Source organism: Bradysia coprophila, unplaced genomic scaffold, assembly GCF_014529535.1.
Source record: "Bradysia coprophila strain Holo2 unplaced genomic scaffold, BU_Bcop_v1 contig_350, whole genome shotgun sequence".
Lineage (NCBI taxonomy): Eukaryota > Metazoa > Arthropoda > Insecta > Diptera > Sciaridae > Bradysia > Bradysia coprophila.
This window is the reverse complement of record NW_023503608.1, coordinates 8,073,087-8,086,808: the sequence shown is the minus strand read 5'-3', so window position 1 is coordinate 8,086,808 and position 13,722 is coordinate 8,073,087. Positions and strand designations below refer to the sequence as shown.

Genomic DNA, 13,722 nt, shown 5'->3' with positions numbered 1-13,722 from the left:
GAGTTACTTTTGCCCCGAGTCGTTCATACTATTTTTTTTGATACCAACATTGAAAATTGATACGTATCGCAAACATCGCAACAAAATGTTGAAATAAAAAGGCATTTAGCCAGAAAATGCGGGGGTCCAGGGGGCGGCAGCCCCCTGGTATATGAAAAATGTAATAATTTAGCTATCACAACAATAACACACACAAAAATTAAGATATAACTAACAAATCATTCAGTAACAAAAAGTATCAACTTTGTATGCTAATTTCAATAAGAACACTGGCGCACAGTGTTTTACAATTTTGATCAAAGTATTCTGCATAATATGAGCGGATTTTGTTGACAACTCGACTCATTTCTCTCATTTTCTGTGACGTCAGTCACTTTCGCTGTTCGTTCAGTTGCGTTCGCTCTTCGTTAAGTACTTTCTCCCCGTGGGATGCATTTTTTTACTTTCGCCCTTCATATGCGGGGCGAAAGTATCATTTTTCAATGTTGGTATCAAAAAAAAAAAAAACTATGAGGGAGGTCTGACCATGGTTATCTTACTCTTATATAGAAAAATACAGTTAAACTAAAGAAGTACTAGATTTAATGATCGTAGCGAGGAAATATTTTCTTAATTTACAGTGCATTTTCTTGTCGATCTCGAACTTTTCTTGCATTTGTCGTGCGGCCGTATGTAAGATAAAGGTAAATTGATTTTTCTATCTCGTACGAAAGAATTTTAATAACAACAACTCTGTAGAAGAACATCTTTTTGACGTTGAGGAAATACAATAGCAAAATGTTGGCTAGGGATGGAAGGCAATCGTCAGACTTATTTTACAGTAGAGTTTTTCTCGAAATTCGAAATGTTTTCTAATTCTAAAATTTGAAAGATCCAAGTGTTTTATCTGCATTGACTAAAAATCCGAGTCCAAATACCTCCAAGACTTGACGATAATCAACCTACCTACCTACAAAAAGTAGATTTCGTAAATATTGGTAGATAATTTTTATCAAAACGATTATATAAGCTTGTTGAATAACAATAAATCACATACTCGCTATTTGACCATCAATTGATGTAAGTTCACTGTTATTACCGTAAATATATTTTTTTTTCTGTTGAATCTATTGCCTTTACATCATCAAATACAGCATCGGATTTCTATTTATAGAATGAAACTGTTAAGTGGTCTCGTCTTATTACTCGTGGCAGTCGTAATCTCTGCCGAAAAAATGAGATTCGACCATCACAAAGTCTACAAATTGAATGTTCAAAATAAGGACCAAATGAATGTTCTACGACAACTTGAAGAAACACCGAACGGCGATTACAAATTCTGGAATTCACCAACAGCCGGTCAATCCGTTGAAGTAGTTGTGCCTCCACAAAAACTGTATGAATTCCATGGTATAATGAACAGTTTCAATATTAACCACGAACTGCAGATAGATAATCTTCAAACGTAGGACGACTGATATTTTTGCCGTTTGCACAATGAGTTGGTTGTTGACTTTCTTTCTATTAATTTTTCCTAAAGTTTAATCGATGCTGAAAGTCCAGTAGTACAACCCAGTGCTTTTGGCTGGACGGCCTACAATAATTACACGGAGATATACAATTGGTTGGATGAATTGTTGGTAGCGTATCCAGACGTTTTGTCAGACTATGTAATTGGTTACACCTACGAAGGTCGACCGATTCGTGGTGTTAAAATATCTCATAATGAGGTAGGAGAACTTTTCTCAGAATACGAAATATTCGACTAAGCCAAGGAACACAATTGTTTAAGGACAATCCAACCATATTCATCGAATCGAATATACATGCTAGAGAATGGATTACATCGGCAACAGCGACTTGGTTTATCAACGAACTTTTGACCTCGACCGAACCGGAAATGCAGGACCTTGCACAAAATGTAACTTGGTACATCATTCCAGTGTTTAACATAGATGGGTTCCATTACACACATACAACAGTAAATATTTTGAAATCTGCGTACGACTGAACGACAGTCTAATCTATTTTCATGATATTTTTAAGAATCGATTGTGGCGCAAAACTCGCCAGAATCACGCCACTATTTGTTTCGGAACCGATGCCAATCGAAATTTCGATTTTCAATGGCTGGGTGAGTGTCCAGATCAAGTACAAACTTGTTTGATTCTGAGTAACATGGGAACTTTATGAAGGTTCTGTTCGGCCTGTTGTTCTATCGCACAAGATACTTAACCAGAAGTTTAGACTTCGATTGTTGCCACTGACAAGTCACTGAACATCGACCTAGAAAAGGACAGTTCTAGACCTGATTAAGCGTCTTGTGCAGTTCGCGTTCCCATGTCCTAATACTACAATCGACAATCCATACCTATATTGTTACCGATATAATATAACGAATCAACATTTTTCCGTTAAACTTGTTTAGTAAACAACGGTGCATCATCCAATCCCTGCTCAGAAACCTTTGCCGGTCCAACACCATTTTCTGAGCCAGAAACGATTGCTCTATATGAATTCCTCGAACCAATAGCCAGTAGAATCAACATGTATTTATCATTCCATTCACAAGGCCAATATGTCCTGTTTCCCTATGGTCATACTTATGAGCCGTCCAATTACCACGACCTGTTGGTATGTATTTTTTCACCACCATGTGAATGACATTTCTAACTTTCGCTTTTAGACTGAAGTTGGAAATGCTGGAGGCGCAGGATTTGCTAACCGCAATGGGACCATTTATAGAGTCGGTCCAACATCAACCACCTTATGTACGAAGATTTTTTGTTTAATTGTCGTTATCACACCTTGAACCACTAACTTTACAGATATTGCATCGGGAACAAGTGTCGACTGGGCATTCGACAAATACGACATTCCGCTAGCCTATACATTTGAGTTTATTGGATTGGGTTACGGTTTTGTTTTACCGCCTGAACATATTCTTCGCAATTGCTACGAAACCAGAGACGCTATTGTTGCTATGGTCGCAAAAGCCCGTGAATTGGATTACATGAATGTTAAAACATAGAATCAAAATTCTGAAAATGTAAAGTTTTATTTGGTCTTCCATTCAAATGATTAAATGGAAATGTGAAGTACGATCTTTCGTCAATTCTGTTTTAATCAATTGTGCATCTGTGGCCCAAGATTTTGACTACGATCATGTATCATCAAGAAATTCGTTCATAAATCGATTGTGAATCGATCTATCAACATAACGACACTGATTGTTCAGTTATATTTAATTTTGTTTTACTTTTCGTTAATTTTTTTCTTCGATTTCCAATCGAAATTTTCCTTGTAATAAGTGCCTGGCGTGTTGTTTCATATTAGAGAACGTCTGATTTTTTGAACGCTGAATGCTAGACACAAACGCTAAATCCGTACGGTAATTGGCAAATTTAATCGCTAAAGGCTATTTGAACAGTAAAGGCAAAATGAATCGTTATTTGATTTCTATGACCGAAAATTATACATCAGAAAACAACAGCCACCGACGGTTGAAATTTCAAAAACTATGCCATCGATGATATTCTGTGGCAAGCGTAAATAACTACGACAGAATATTTTCATGTGCTAAGGTGTTGGTTTTGTCGAATAACAAAACAAACCTCACACACTTAGGCCACTGAGAACACACCTTCATGGATTCATGTTAAGCGAATCATGAAAAAAATGTAACTCATTTTTATATAGAATATTTTCAGAGAAAACATGTAATAAAGTACGTTGCACGGAGTTGCATAACAACGTTTTATGCTACAGATGCATCTAAACTTTGCAAATTTTGCATATTGTGTGTTGAGTGGCTTGACCTGTCACGCCTGTCACATACGGCAAGCATATTAACAGTTTTACTATGTGATCTATTACTTCGTTTGATCGAAGATTTTGAGAGATTGATTTAAAAAATCTTTTACTTCATTTGTTTTGAACATGCGCTTTGCTATATAAAACTTCATTAGTCAGATGGTCGTCTCCCACCCGTGCACCAATTTTTCATTTCAAATTACAAGTCCACGAGCACACTACAATACATTACACTGACTCATTTGGTACTTTGATGATCTGTTGCAAGTACCGCAACGTTAAAAATGTAACGTACAGCCAGGTACCAATGACAAAGACGGCTAGCCGTCTGTAACAGGTTAAACACTTTCTTCTTATTGATTATGTCATGATTTCAAAGTCTTATCGCTCAGTAGATATACGTCTGACTGAAAAACTAATTACTTTACCGGAGTCCTGAAATCAACCGCTTCACGCAGGCAATACGTATTATCAAAATCCGTCAGGTAAATTTTTTTAGATGACAGTCCCACTCTCTCTATGGACATTCCTCCATTCATACATTTAACGTTAGTATTACCGTCTTTGCATTTGAAGGAAAAAAAAACTGGACAAGCACCCGAAATTTGCTCCTATTTTTTAGATTTGTTCCTGATAACGTCAGATATTTTGAGATCGCAGTGAATGTTTTAAATCGCTTACGGAGTAGTTTTGGGTTCGGGGTTTTTTATCAGTGGTTTTTTGTGAGTGGACATTTAAAACAATCGTGGGCATGAAATGACATGGTTAAAAAAATTATCTATTAAGCGGACCGGTTTGCGGGCGAAGAAATTGCCCAATCATCTCCACGGGGCGGGGGAAGTTAAAAAAATCCCGATCGATCACCTCCTGTAAAATTTATAAGTTATTCTACCTGTGAAGGAAGTTATTTATTGCAAACTTTTTCGTGAATTCCCAATAAATATTTGAGATTAAATAGATATGGAGGTACGGCTTAAAAATATTTGTTTAGAATTTGAAGTATTACAATTGAGTTATATATAAATATAGTTCGCACGCTAGACACAAAATAGGGCAGTTTCAAATATGAAGTCATTACTGATTCTCGTTGCAGTCGCATTTAACGTCGTCGGTAAATTTCAATTGTCTTACCGTTAAAAGCTTAAATCTCAAACGTTTTTTTAAGAGTTCGCCTTGTCGTCTAGCAGCAATGTAACATTTATCACTAAACAAACAGACTCTCGTATTGTCGGTGGCTATCCAATTCCAATTGAGAGAGCTCCATGGATTGTGCAACTCAATTATAGGAACAACTACATTTGTGCTGGAAGTATAATTTCTAGTACGAAAATTTTGTCAGCAGCGCACTGTACAACTCTCCACAATGCAAACTTGTTTACGGTACGAGCTGGAACCACTTTATATAACGAGGGTGGCCAAGTTCGAAGCGTATGGAAAACAATTGAACATCCAGAATACAGTCGCAATAATGTGGCAAACGACATTTCCATATTGTTCCTGGAAGCGCCTTTACAATTGTCATCTAGAATTGCTATAATTGATATCAACGAAAACCCTTCAGTTTTATCTCATGGAACCGAAGTAACAAGCAGCGGATGGGGTTTACTATGTGAAAACTGCAGTAGTCCATCTAAAAATCTGCAAGAAGTTAAATTGCCTACAGTTGACAACGAACAATGCCGTCAAATCTACAAAGAGAATGCTAATATTTTACCTTCAATGTTCTGTTGTGGATTAAAAAGTGGCGGCAAGGATGCATGTAAAGGTGACTCAGGTGAGTCTTATTTTAGTCCCGTTGCATGCGATTCCGTAATTTACCGTACATTTATCGACACAGGTGGTCCGATCACGTTGGGTAACAGTCTGGTTGGTATAGTTTCATTTGGTATGGGTTGCGCCAGACCAAATGTGCCTGGTGTCTATACAAGAGTTTCTTATTTCTCGAATTGGATAAAAACTTATTTGTGAATGTTCTCTTTAGACCGTAAAACAGAATATCTTAGCTTTTTAGTAAATATAACTAAAGAGAAAATTCTCTTGTTTAAAATTTATTTCGTTTATGATTCACCAGAGATATACATGTACAAAGGTACGACCAAGAGGTTGGGTTTTTCCCTAGCACTGTCACCTGTTTTCGAGTTTGATTGGAAAATTCAGAGTATCGAGAATATCTCCAATATCGAAGGAGTTTACCCGAGGGGGACACTAGTTTATAAACGTTGGTCGTCTTTTTTACGAACATAATTTGATAACCATAACAGAAAAACATTTGATAATTACAATTCTCAATAATTAGCTATTCATTTAAATAAACTACTGTGTAACACGGTTAGGCACCTGTGGTAAAGATAAAATTTGTATAAACCTTCCAAAGTTATTCCAATGCTTTTTCAATGTCCCAATAAATATTTGCAGATTGATTAATGGGCGAACAAATATGTGTTAAGAATTGCAAGCAGTGCAATTGAATTTAAATAAATAGTTGAGACGTTAGTCACCACATGCATCAGTTTCAAATATGAATTCATCACTGATTCTCGTCGCAGTTTTGATTAACGTCTTAGGTTAGTATGAGTTGTTTTAAAGTTAAATCGAAATCTTAAATTTCCTTTTGAAGAGTTCACTGGGTCGTCACCAAGCAAAATAAGGTTTTTGAGTGACAAATCAAATCATCGTATTGTTGGTGGACATAAAGTATCTATTAAGAAAGCTCCATGGATTGTGCAAGTTATTTATAATAAAGACGGATTATGTGGAGGCAGCATAATTTCTCGAACGAAAATTTTGTCAGCAGCTCACTGTACAGTAGGTCGTACTCGAAAGCTATTTGTAATACGCGCTGGAACCGCTAAATTGTTGGTGGGGGGTCAAACTCGAAGAACATCGAAAATCATTGAGCATCCGCTATACAAACCCTATTCGCATCAAAACGACATTTCCATACTGTTTCTGAGAAAACGTTTGAATTTGTCATCCAGAATTTCTATGATTGGCATTAACAAAAGTCCCTCAGTTTTACATAAAGGATCCAAAGTTACAGTCAACGGATGGGGTCTCATATGCGAAACGTGTGGCGTATCTAACACTCTTCGAGCAGTTAAAGTCACTGCAATGAACAACGATCGATGCAAAAAAATTTACGGACCGCAAATTAAAATTTTACCGTCGATGTTTTGTTGCGGATTAGAATCTGGCGGCAAGGATTCATGTAAAGGTGACTCAGGTGAGTTTTGCTTTGGTCTCGTATGTATGCGTTTCGCCCGTTGAGAAGACAGACGGTAATCTGTCTTACATGTTTCAACACAGGCGGTCCGGTCACACTGGGTAAAAAACTGGTTGGTATTGTTTCATTTGGAACAGGCTGTGCCAGACCGAACGTACCTGGCGTCTATACAAGAGTTTCATATTTTGCATCATGGATAGAACGCTACTTGTGACTGTCGTATACCATAAAATAAATAGTAAATTTTGTGACAGCATCTTCATTTGATACAACTTTCCTCATAGCGATCCTCTATGCTTTCCTTTTTCCAAAAACAAACTGAAGGCTACGCTCGTTACAGGTGTAGTTCCTCCAGTCTGTTACGATTGGCTAAGATCTGTTATCGATAACTAATTCAGGAATGAGCGACAAACTCTAATAACGGTTTTATATTCCAAGAAGCGTGTTCAACAAATTGAAGTAATAGTATATTACTTCCAAGGTTCCAAGTTGTGTATTTGATAAGTGGGGTGTTACAGCCCGACCCTAATGGGAGGGCTGTATTTCCCACTTGTCAAATACACAACTTGGAACCTCGTAAGTACAATGCTTTACGTGATTATGCAATGTAAATGAAAATGAAACATGCCGTAACACGTAAAATAGTTGAAATCAACCAATTGAAAATATTGAGATAAATTGAAGTAATAGATCCGATGGTAAAAATTCAGAAACGTTTTCCGTCTGTAGACGGTTAATAGAACCAACAACCACAATCAGCTCCTAAATTTGTTTACGCTGGGCGTTAGTTTTTTCAAATTTCTATGTCATGCAACTATTGTAAAATTGTTAAAATTTTCAAAAGTTCTATTTGAAGGCGGGACTGCCAATCTGTCACCAGATCCTGACCATAATGTGTTATTACAGTCGTTATATAAAATGTAATTTTCCTTACATCGCATGCAGAGAGATGCTAATATGACGGCTGGGACGCCGTTTCGACGGCCGTTATCTTAGCATCTCTCTGATCGCATGTAAACATTGCGATAGTAAACCGCTTTAACATGGCCTTAAAACATTTTTGTCTGCAAGTGACTATTAATTACAGAGAATGTATAAATACCTGTAATGCACCTTGCCGACTCACACGTTAACCAAAATATTTCAATAGATAATAAGCACGCAGACAAATGATGCGCACTTGGAAGAGATAGTCTTGATGCACAGAAATGGTTTTCCAAACTCTGATTTGAGTATCAAAGACAAAGATTAACCATCAACTTGATACGATTTTAAGTATCATACCATAGTGGGTCTCTGGTCTCCGTATTATTTTCCATTTTATCAGCGGATTGCTTTCAAGATGTACTCTCGAACGTATTCGGATAACGATAAATATATAAATACGAGTTTGAACACTCATCATATCTCAGTTGTTTTTTTCGTGACACAGTAAAATGCTTCTAAGACTACTTTTGCTAGCCGTTTGCGTACACTACGCAACAAGTAATTTCTTGAGTGTGCAGGGAAGAAATTTCATGTTTGCTGGTCAACACGTCCACTTATCGGGACCGAATTTAGCTTGGTATCGCTATGCTTGGGATTTCGGGAATAATGAGTATTCGGTTAGTGGACCTGTACTTGAGCAATGGGTTAGAGAAATTAGCGCAGCTGGTGGAAACTGTTTGAGTATGTATTTTAATCGGAACCCTTTGAGAGAATTGACGGTGTAACGCCTGTTCGGTTTATTAGGAGTGTGGATTCACATCGAGGCAGAGCACACACCTGAATTCAATGCTAATGGTTTCGTTATTGCGCCCGATCGACTTGGAACTATAATCAATGACATGTCCAGATTTTTGGATATCGCTGCCGCTAATAATGTGTTCGTTATTCCCGTTTTGTGGAATGGGGCTCTAATGAGAAACCAGAGATATCGCGATTTATTGTTGGATGATGCCAGACTTCAGAGCTTCATTGACAACTCTCTGATTGTAAGTTTGAGCAGTGCAGGTAACAGCGTAAAATATTAAATTCCTAATTTTTTCAGCCTATGGTTAGGGCATTGAGCACAAAAAGAGCACTAGCCTCATGGGAAATCATGAATGAACCAGAGGGCTCAGTCTTGATCGCACCTGATGCAAACCCATGTTTCTCAACAACTATTCTTACCGGTACAGGAGCTGGTTGGACTGGTGTTGGTATCCCAATGTTCAGATTCTTACGTTTCATTAACAGACAGGCAGGAGCAATTAAAAGAACGGACACCAAGGCGCTTGTATCTACCGGTTCATGGTCAGAACTTTCTAGAACCGATGCTTTTGGCAATACGCGTGAGTGTATTTGTTATCATGGTATCAATAGACAGTTCTCATTATTGGTTTCATTTTCAGACAACTACTACAAAGACACTTGCTTGATTCAAGCTGGAGGTGATCCCTTGGGAACGCTTAGCTTTGACCAGATTCACACATATTCTTGGGAAGGACGATGGAACAATGCTTCACCTTTCAGAGTAAATTTCAAATATCAAAATTTGCGATCCAATATTTCAATGACAAGTGAAATGTACTCAACAGCAACACGCGAATAACTTCCAACTTAACAAACCCCTTGTGATCGGAGAATTCAGTTCGGCCTGTTCTGAAAACGAAGGAGTTGATGCTTTGTGGAATCATTCCTACAACAATGGATATGCAGGCACTTGGTCGTGGCAATACAACGCAGGTGGTCATTGCAGTGATAACCAGGCACAACAGCGACAGGGAATGACGAGAATAAGAAACTATACCCATAATGGACGTATTGCAGTTAATATCAATGCTTGATTTTGTGCACACCATCTACGGTTGACCGAAATAAAGTATTAAAATTGAAGGATAAAAATAAGGAATATTTTAACCCGTAGCGTTAAACTCTAGAGATGGAATGGTGGTGCTGTCTTTTATAAATATGTCTGGGTGTGGGTCCATGTAATATCAGCGCCACCATGTCGCCTTTCGAGTAAAGCTCTGTATTTTAAAAGATCGTGATAGTGTTCTAACTTTATAGGAATTAGCCCGATCCATCAAAACACAGGCCTAGAATCATGCAATCTCGGACGTTCCTTCAGTCCTGCCCTGTCACTCTGGCGACTGCATCTCAAGCATAATATCTCATTTTCTTGGTTGTTGACCTTGACTTAAGATCGGTACCTTGTTGTCTTCTACAATTGTTTATTGTCGTGTTCATTAGTGTGATAGCTTTGTGCTGTTTGGAGTTTGCATGAACTTGGCGAAGTTCGAGTGGCTACAACAGTATACGAATTCAAGTTTCTCCTTAAGTGTTCTTGTAACCTTCGGGTGGCAGGTAAAAAATTATTTTGTCGAATTCGCTTTCTATGTAACACTTACTCATAGATATTCTCATGTCTTTAGCTCCTTTATTTTCTTGGAATAAATGCTAATATCTCTAGAGTATGACTCAAAGCTTGTACTTTCCATTTGCTATCTCACTGTCCATTAACGTAAATAGGATTTTGCATTTATCTTGCTGTTTCACAAAAAAAAATTGTTTTTCGAAAAGTGGAAAGTTTTATCATCGCAGATAGGTCTCACGCGAGATAAAATTGTCGCCTGCGAAGCAGCTAAATCTTATTCGAATGGGCTGCCGTTTGTAGCATTGTGAATTCGAATCACAGTGTGTGGGAATATTTGTGGATACCGCGAGATACGGAGAAACAGTGTCCATTATCAGATACGGAGATAATTTCAGTACATTTTGATAATGGTTGCTGGACAGTGGATAATTGTAGATCTAAAAGTTCGAAAATGAGCGGAAGCGGTCACATGTTCTTCAGACATGAAAGAATTTTATTCTGAGGTTGTTTGCTGCTATCTTATTTGAAAAACAAAATTTCAATAGATTCCAAATCTGTTCACTCATTTCTATTACACCACATAATCTTTACGTCCGATTTATTCCTTGTCATCATTCATTATCAATCTTATTCAATCGTCAGCGGTGCAACAATCGGTCGAATGATCTAAATTATTTCGCAGAGTTATAAAATGATTAACAGTGATTCAGAACGATTTCTAGCGTAAAATGTTTATGGTGATAACCTTTTTTCGTAGCGACTAACTTTCCATAAAATGTTCACGGCTCATCAACTCTTCAGAACGACTTTCAACACGGTTCAATGGCATACACCTCTTATTACAATTTATCCAACTGACCCCAGCAAATTGTCATCGAGATACAAAATACATGCACACATACACAAGAATTTCAATCCGAAATCCGAGAAGCATTGTAAGCATCATCAAAATTGTGTCTACCTTTAACGAAACACCAGCTGCCTTTTAAGTAAATCGATTTCTCCGTGGAAGGAAACAAAACCTATCAAATGAATTGAAATCCATTAATCAATGTGACACTTTCAACAATAAATAGATGCTGGGATACGAACGGAATATGTGTATAGATATGGCTGGCCAGACAGACAGACATATTGAGTGCAAATGCGGTTCCAACAAAAGGATGCTAGAGAAGTTACTTAAGTTTTAGGCAAACATTATCTTTGGATACAATATAATGCAATATGGAATTTCGGATGAAAATTAATGCTTATAGTTTGGATGAGGCCGTAATATATCAAAATGATGTCTTGTATATATCGCATGTGAGAGAGCGCACACACATATGATGGTGTAATTGTATATATATATTCCCTGGCATTAATTAAATTGATGCACTAAAGCACAGCATGTTTAATGTTTATTTGTACAATTTGAGCACACACATATTCCATGCACCGAGTTATACCATGCTTAGTATATATACACTACACACACTATCTGCTATAGTGTAGGTACTTGCTCGAATCTCCATCTATCAACTTCTTCATGATATTCGAGGTACAAGTAATATATATGATGATAGCAGCACAAAGGCACAAGAAATATTACCTGTTTGCAGGCAAAGTCACGTTTCAAATGGTTTTACACGATGTAGACAAATACATGTTCAAAATGAATGGAATGCTTTTTCGGTAATTAGTTAATTAAACTGTTCCTGTTCAAAAGAAGTTCGAATGAATGTTATGTATACCCGACTGTCTCTCTATCTTTCTTCGTCTCTCTCTCTCTCTCTCTCTCTCTCTCTCTCTGGGTAGGAAAATGTGGATTATTACGAAATACCCAATGCCGTTCACTTCTATCAACAGTGTGGGTATTTTGAAATGGGAATCAATGAGTTATTGTTGAAATACTTCTGCTTGCATCTGATTTATAAGCTTGTTATTATCAAACGATTGAAATAAGAATTTTGAACATTTTTGTTATACTGTAGATTACCGATAAGCACAAGTATGTATATTGGGTGTGGAATTAAGAATAGGTCAGTGGAAGAAGCAACAGATCATTTGTTTTAACAATTTGCTGTCGCTCTGAATAACAGATGATATATTCGGATCCGGCAGAAAAGGTGATGATTCTTACATGAGAGCGAAAAGACAAGAAAAAAAAATACGACGACAAATGAGCACTACAACTCTAACCGTAAGACTATATACATCGGGATGCAGATGAACATAGTGATGCACCAGGTGTACCATTTCAAGAAAATCCCTTCAACAATAGTCATTTAAATTACCAGAGTCGAAAAATGATAATTAAAAATTCGAGGTGTATTTGTGAGTTTGGAGACTAAGAAATATCAAACGGAGAAATGATACTGAGGCCGCTGACTACTCAAAGTTCACTCATTAAAAACTTCAACTCGACTGGTCGGGAGTTTTGGTCGTTCATCTCCAAAACTATCCACCCAACTACTTTCATTGAAAAATAGTACCGTAACGTAATGTAAGTAATGTTCCTAAAAACATATTTTTATGATCCGAAAGTGGAATGTCTCAATTTATATAAACCTCTATTAAACGTGGCATATTTCATTACTATATGAGTCTACGTGCCATTGTTAGTATGACTTATATGACCGATGTAATAAAATTCAATAACAATTGTTAAAAGAACTTACCACCATGGTACTGCAAGGCGAAAGGCGACGAGGCGATATATCTTTTTTTAATGGGCATTTGTTGCCATAAAAATATGTGAATCGTGTATGTGTAGCTCAGAATTCAATGCGATTACGTGATTAACGAAAAATGTATTTTGAGAAGTAGTAGAAACCACCGTACAAACATTTTGAATTCGAATAGAATTTACCGACACGGTGGATGTAATTGAAAAGCCGAAAATGCAATAAATGTAGTAAATTTGTGAAGGAAACGGATAAATGATTTTCTTTCTTTTTTTGGACCTGTACGAACGTTTCGGACATGTACTCTGCTATTACAGCATATCCATGAAACTATTCGGAATTCATTTTAATGCGATAGATGGATAGAGTACAATGCGGGCATTAAAAGGACTGATTGGCCTAACATTAATATCAATGGTACTTCCTTGTTTACCCAATTATCGTTGCATGGCTTCTGCAAAGAAAACAACGCTTTAATGCAAAAAGTTAAGGAGTAAATTGAAAATCTTGGTTCGAGGATAAACGAAAAGACAGGAGATTATAATTATTACTTCAACACACGAGTATTTCCAAAGCACACGCTTACATTCTTTACATTGGTGAATTTTAGATTTGCTCATACCAACAACGTACGGACTATTATAATAGAAGAAGTAAAACTATTTCCCGCGTGCAATAAATGTTTCAATTTTATTAAAAATCGA

The 13,722-nt window shown here is 37.0% G+C and overlaps 4 protein-coding genes across 4 annotated transcripts; all 4 read left to right on the top strand.

The window, feature by feature from the left end:
* Positions 1–1,060: 1,060 nt before the first annotated feature.
* On the top strand, positions 1,061–3,091 carry LOC119080732 (zinc carboxypeptidase-like). The gene is made up of 8 exons (XM_037189272.1): positions 1,061–1,079; positions 1,154–1,444; positions 1,520–1,709; positions 1,772–1,960; positions 2,026–2,113; positions 2,408–2,613; positions 2,666–2,750; positions 2,808–3,091. Exons 2-8 carry the CDS (start codon positions 1,155–1,157, stop codon positions 3,008–3,010), a joined length of 1,251 nt encoding a protein of 416 aa, XP_037045167.1. The 5' UTR covers positions 1,061–1,079; position 1,154; the 3' UTR covers positions 3,011–3,091.
* A 1,764-nt stretch (positions 3,092–4,855) lies between these two features.
* On the top strand, positions 4,856–5,779 carry LOC119080775 (trypsin-7-like). Its single transcript, XM_037189343.1, has 3 exons — positions 4,856–4,903; positions 4,958–5,566; positions 5,630–5,779. Exons 1-3 carry the CDS (start codon positions 4,858–4,860, stop codon positions 5,758–5,760), a joined length of 786 nt encoding a protein of 261 aa, XP_037045238.1. The 5' UTR covers positions 4,856–4,857; the 3' UTR covers positions 5,761–5,779.
* A 531-nt stretch (positions 5,780–6,310) lies between these two features.
* LOC119081118 (trypsin-1-like) lies at positions 6,311–7,262 on the top strand. Its single transcript, XM_037189862.1, has 3 exons — positions 6,311–6,356; positions 6,410–7,015; positions 7,099–7,262. Exons 1-3 carry the CDS (start codon positions 6,311–6,313, stop codon positions 7,227–7,229), a joined length of 783 nt encoding a protein of 260 aa, XP_037045757.1. The 3' UTR covers positions 7,230–7,262.
* A 1,155-nt stretch (positions 7,263–8,417) lies between these two features.
* LOC119080740 (mannan endo-1,4-beta-mannosidase-like) lies at positions 8,418–9,880 on the top strand. The gene is made up of 5 exons (XM_037189287.1): positions 8,418–8,683; positions 8,747–8,988; positions 9,045–9,327; positions 9,388–9,509; positions 9,574–9,880. The coding sequence occupies exons 1-5, from the start codon at positions 8,452–8,454 to the stop codon at positions 9,820–9,822; spliced, it is 1,128 nt and encodes a 375-aa protein (XP_037045182.1). The 5' UTR covers positions 8,418–8,451; the 3' UTR covers positions 9,823–9,880.
* The last annotated feature ends 3,842 nt before the right edge of the window (positions 9,881–13,722 follow it).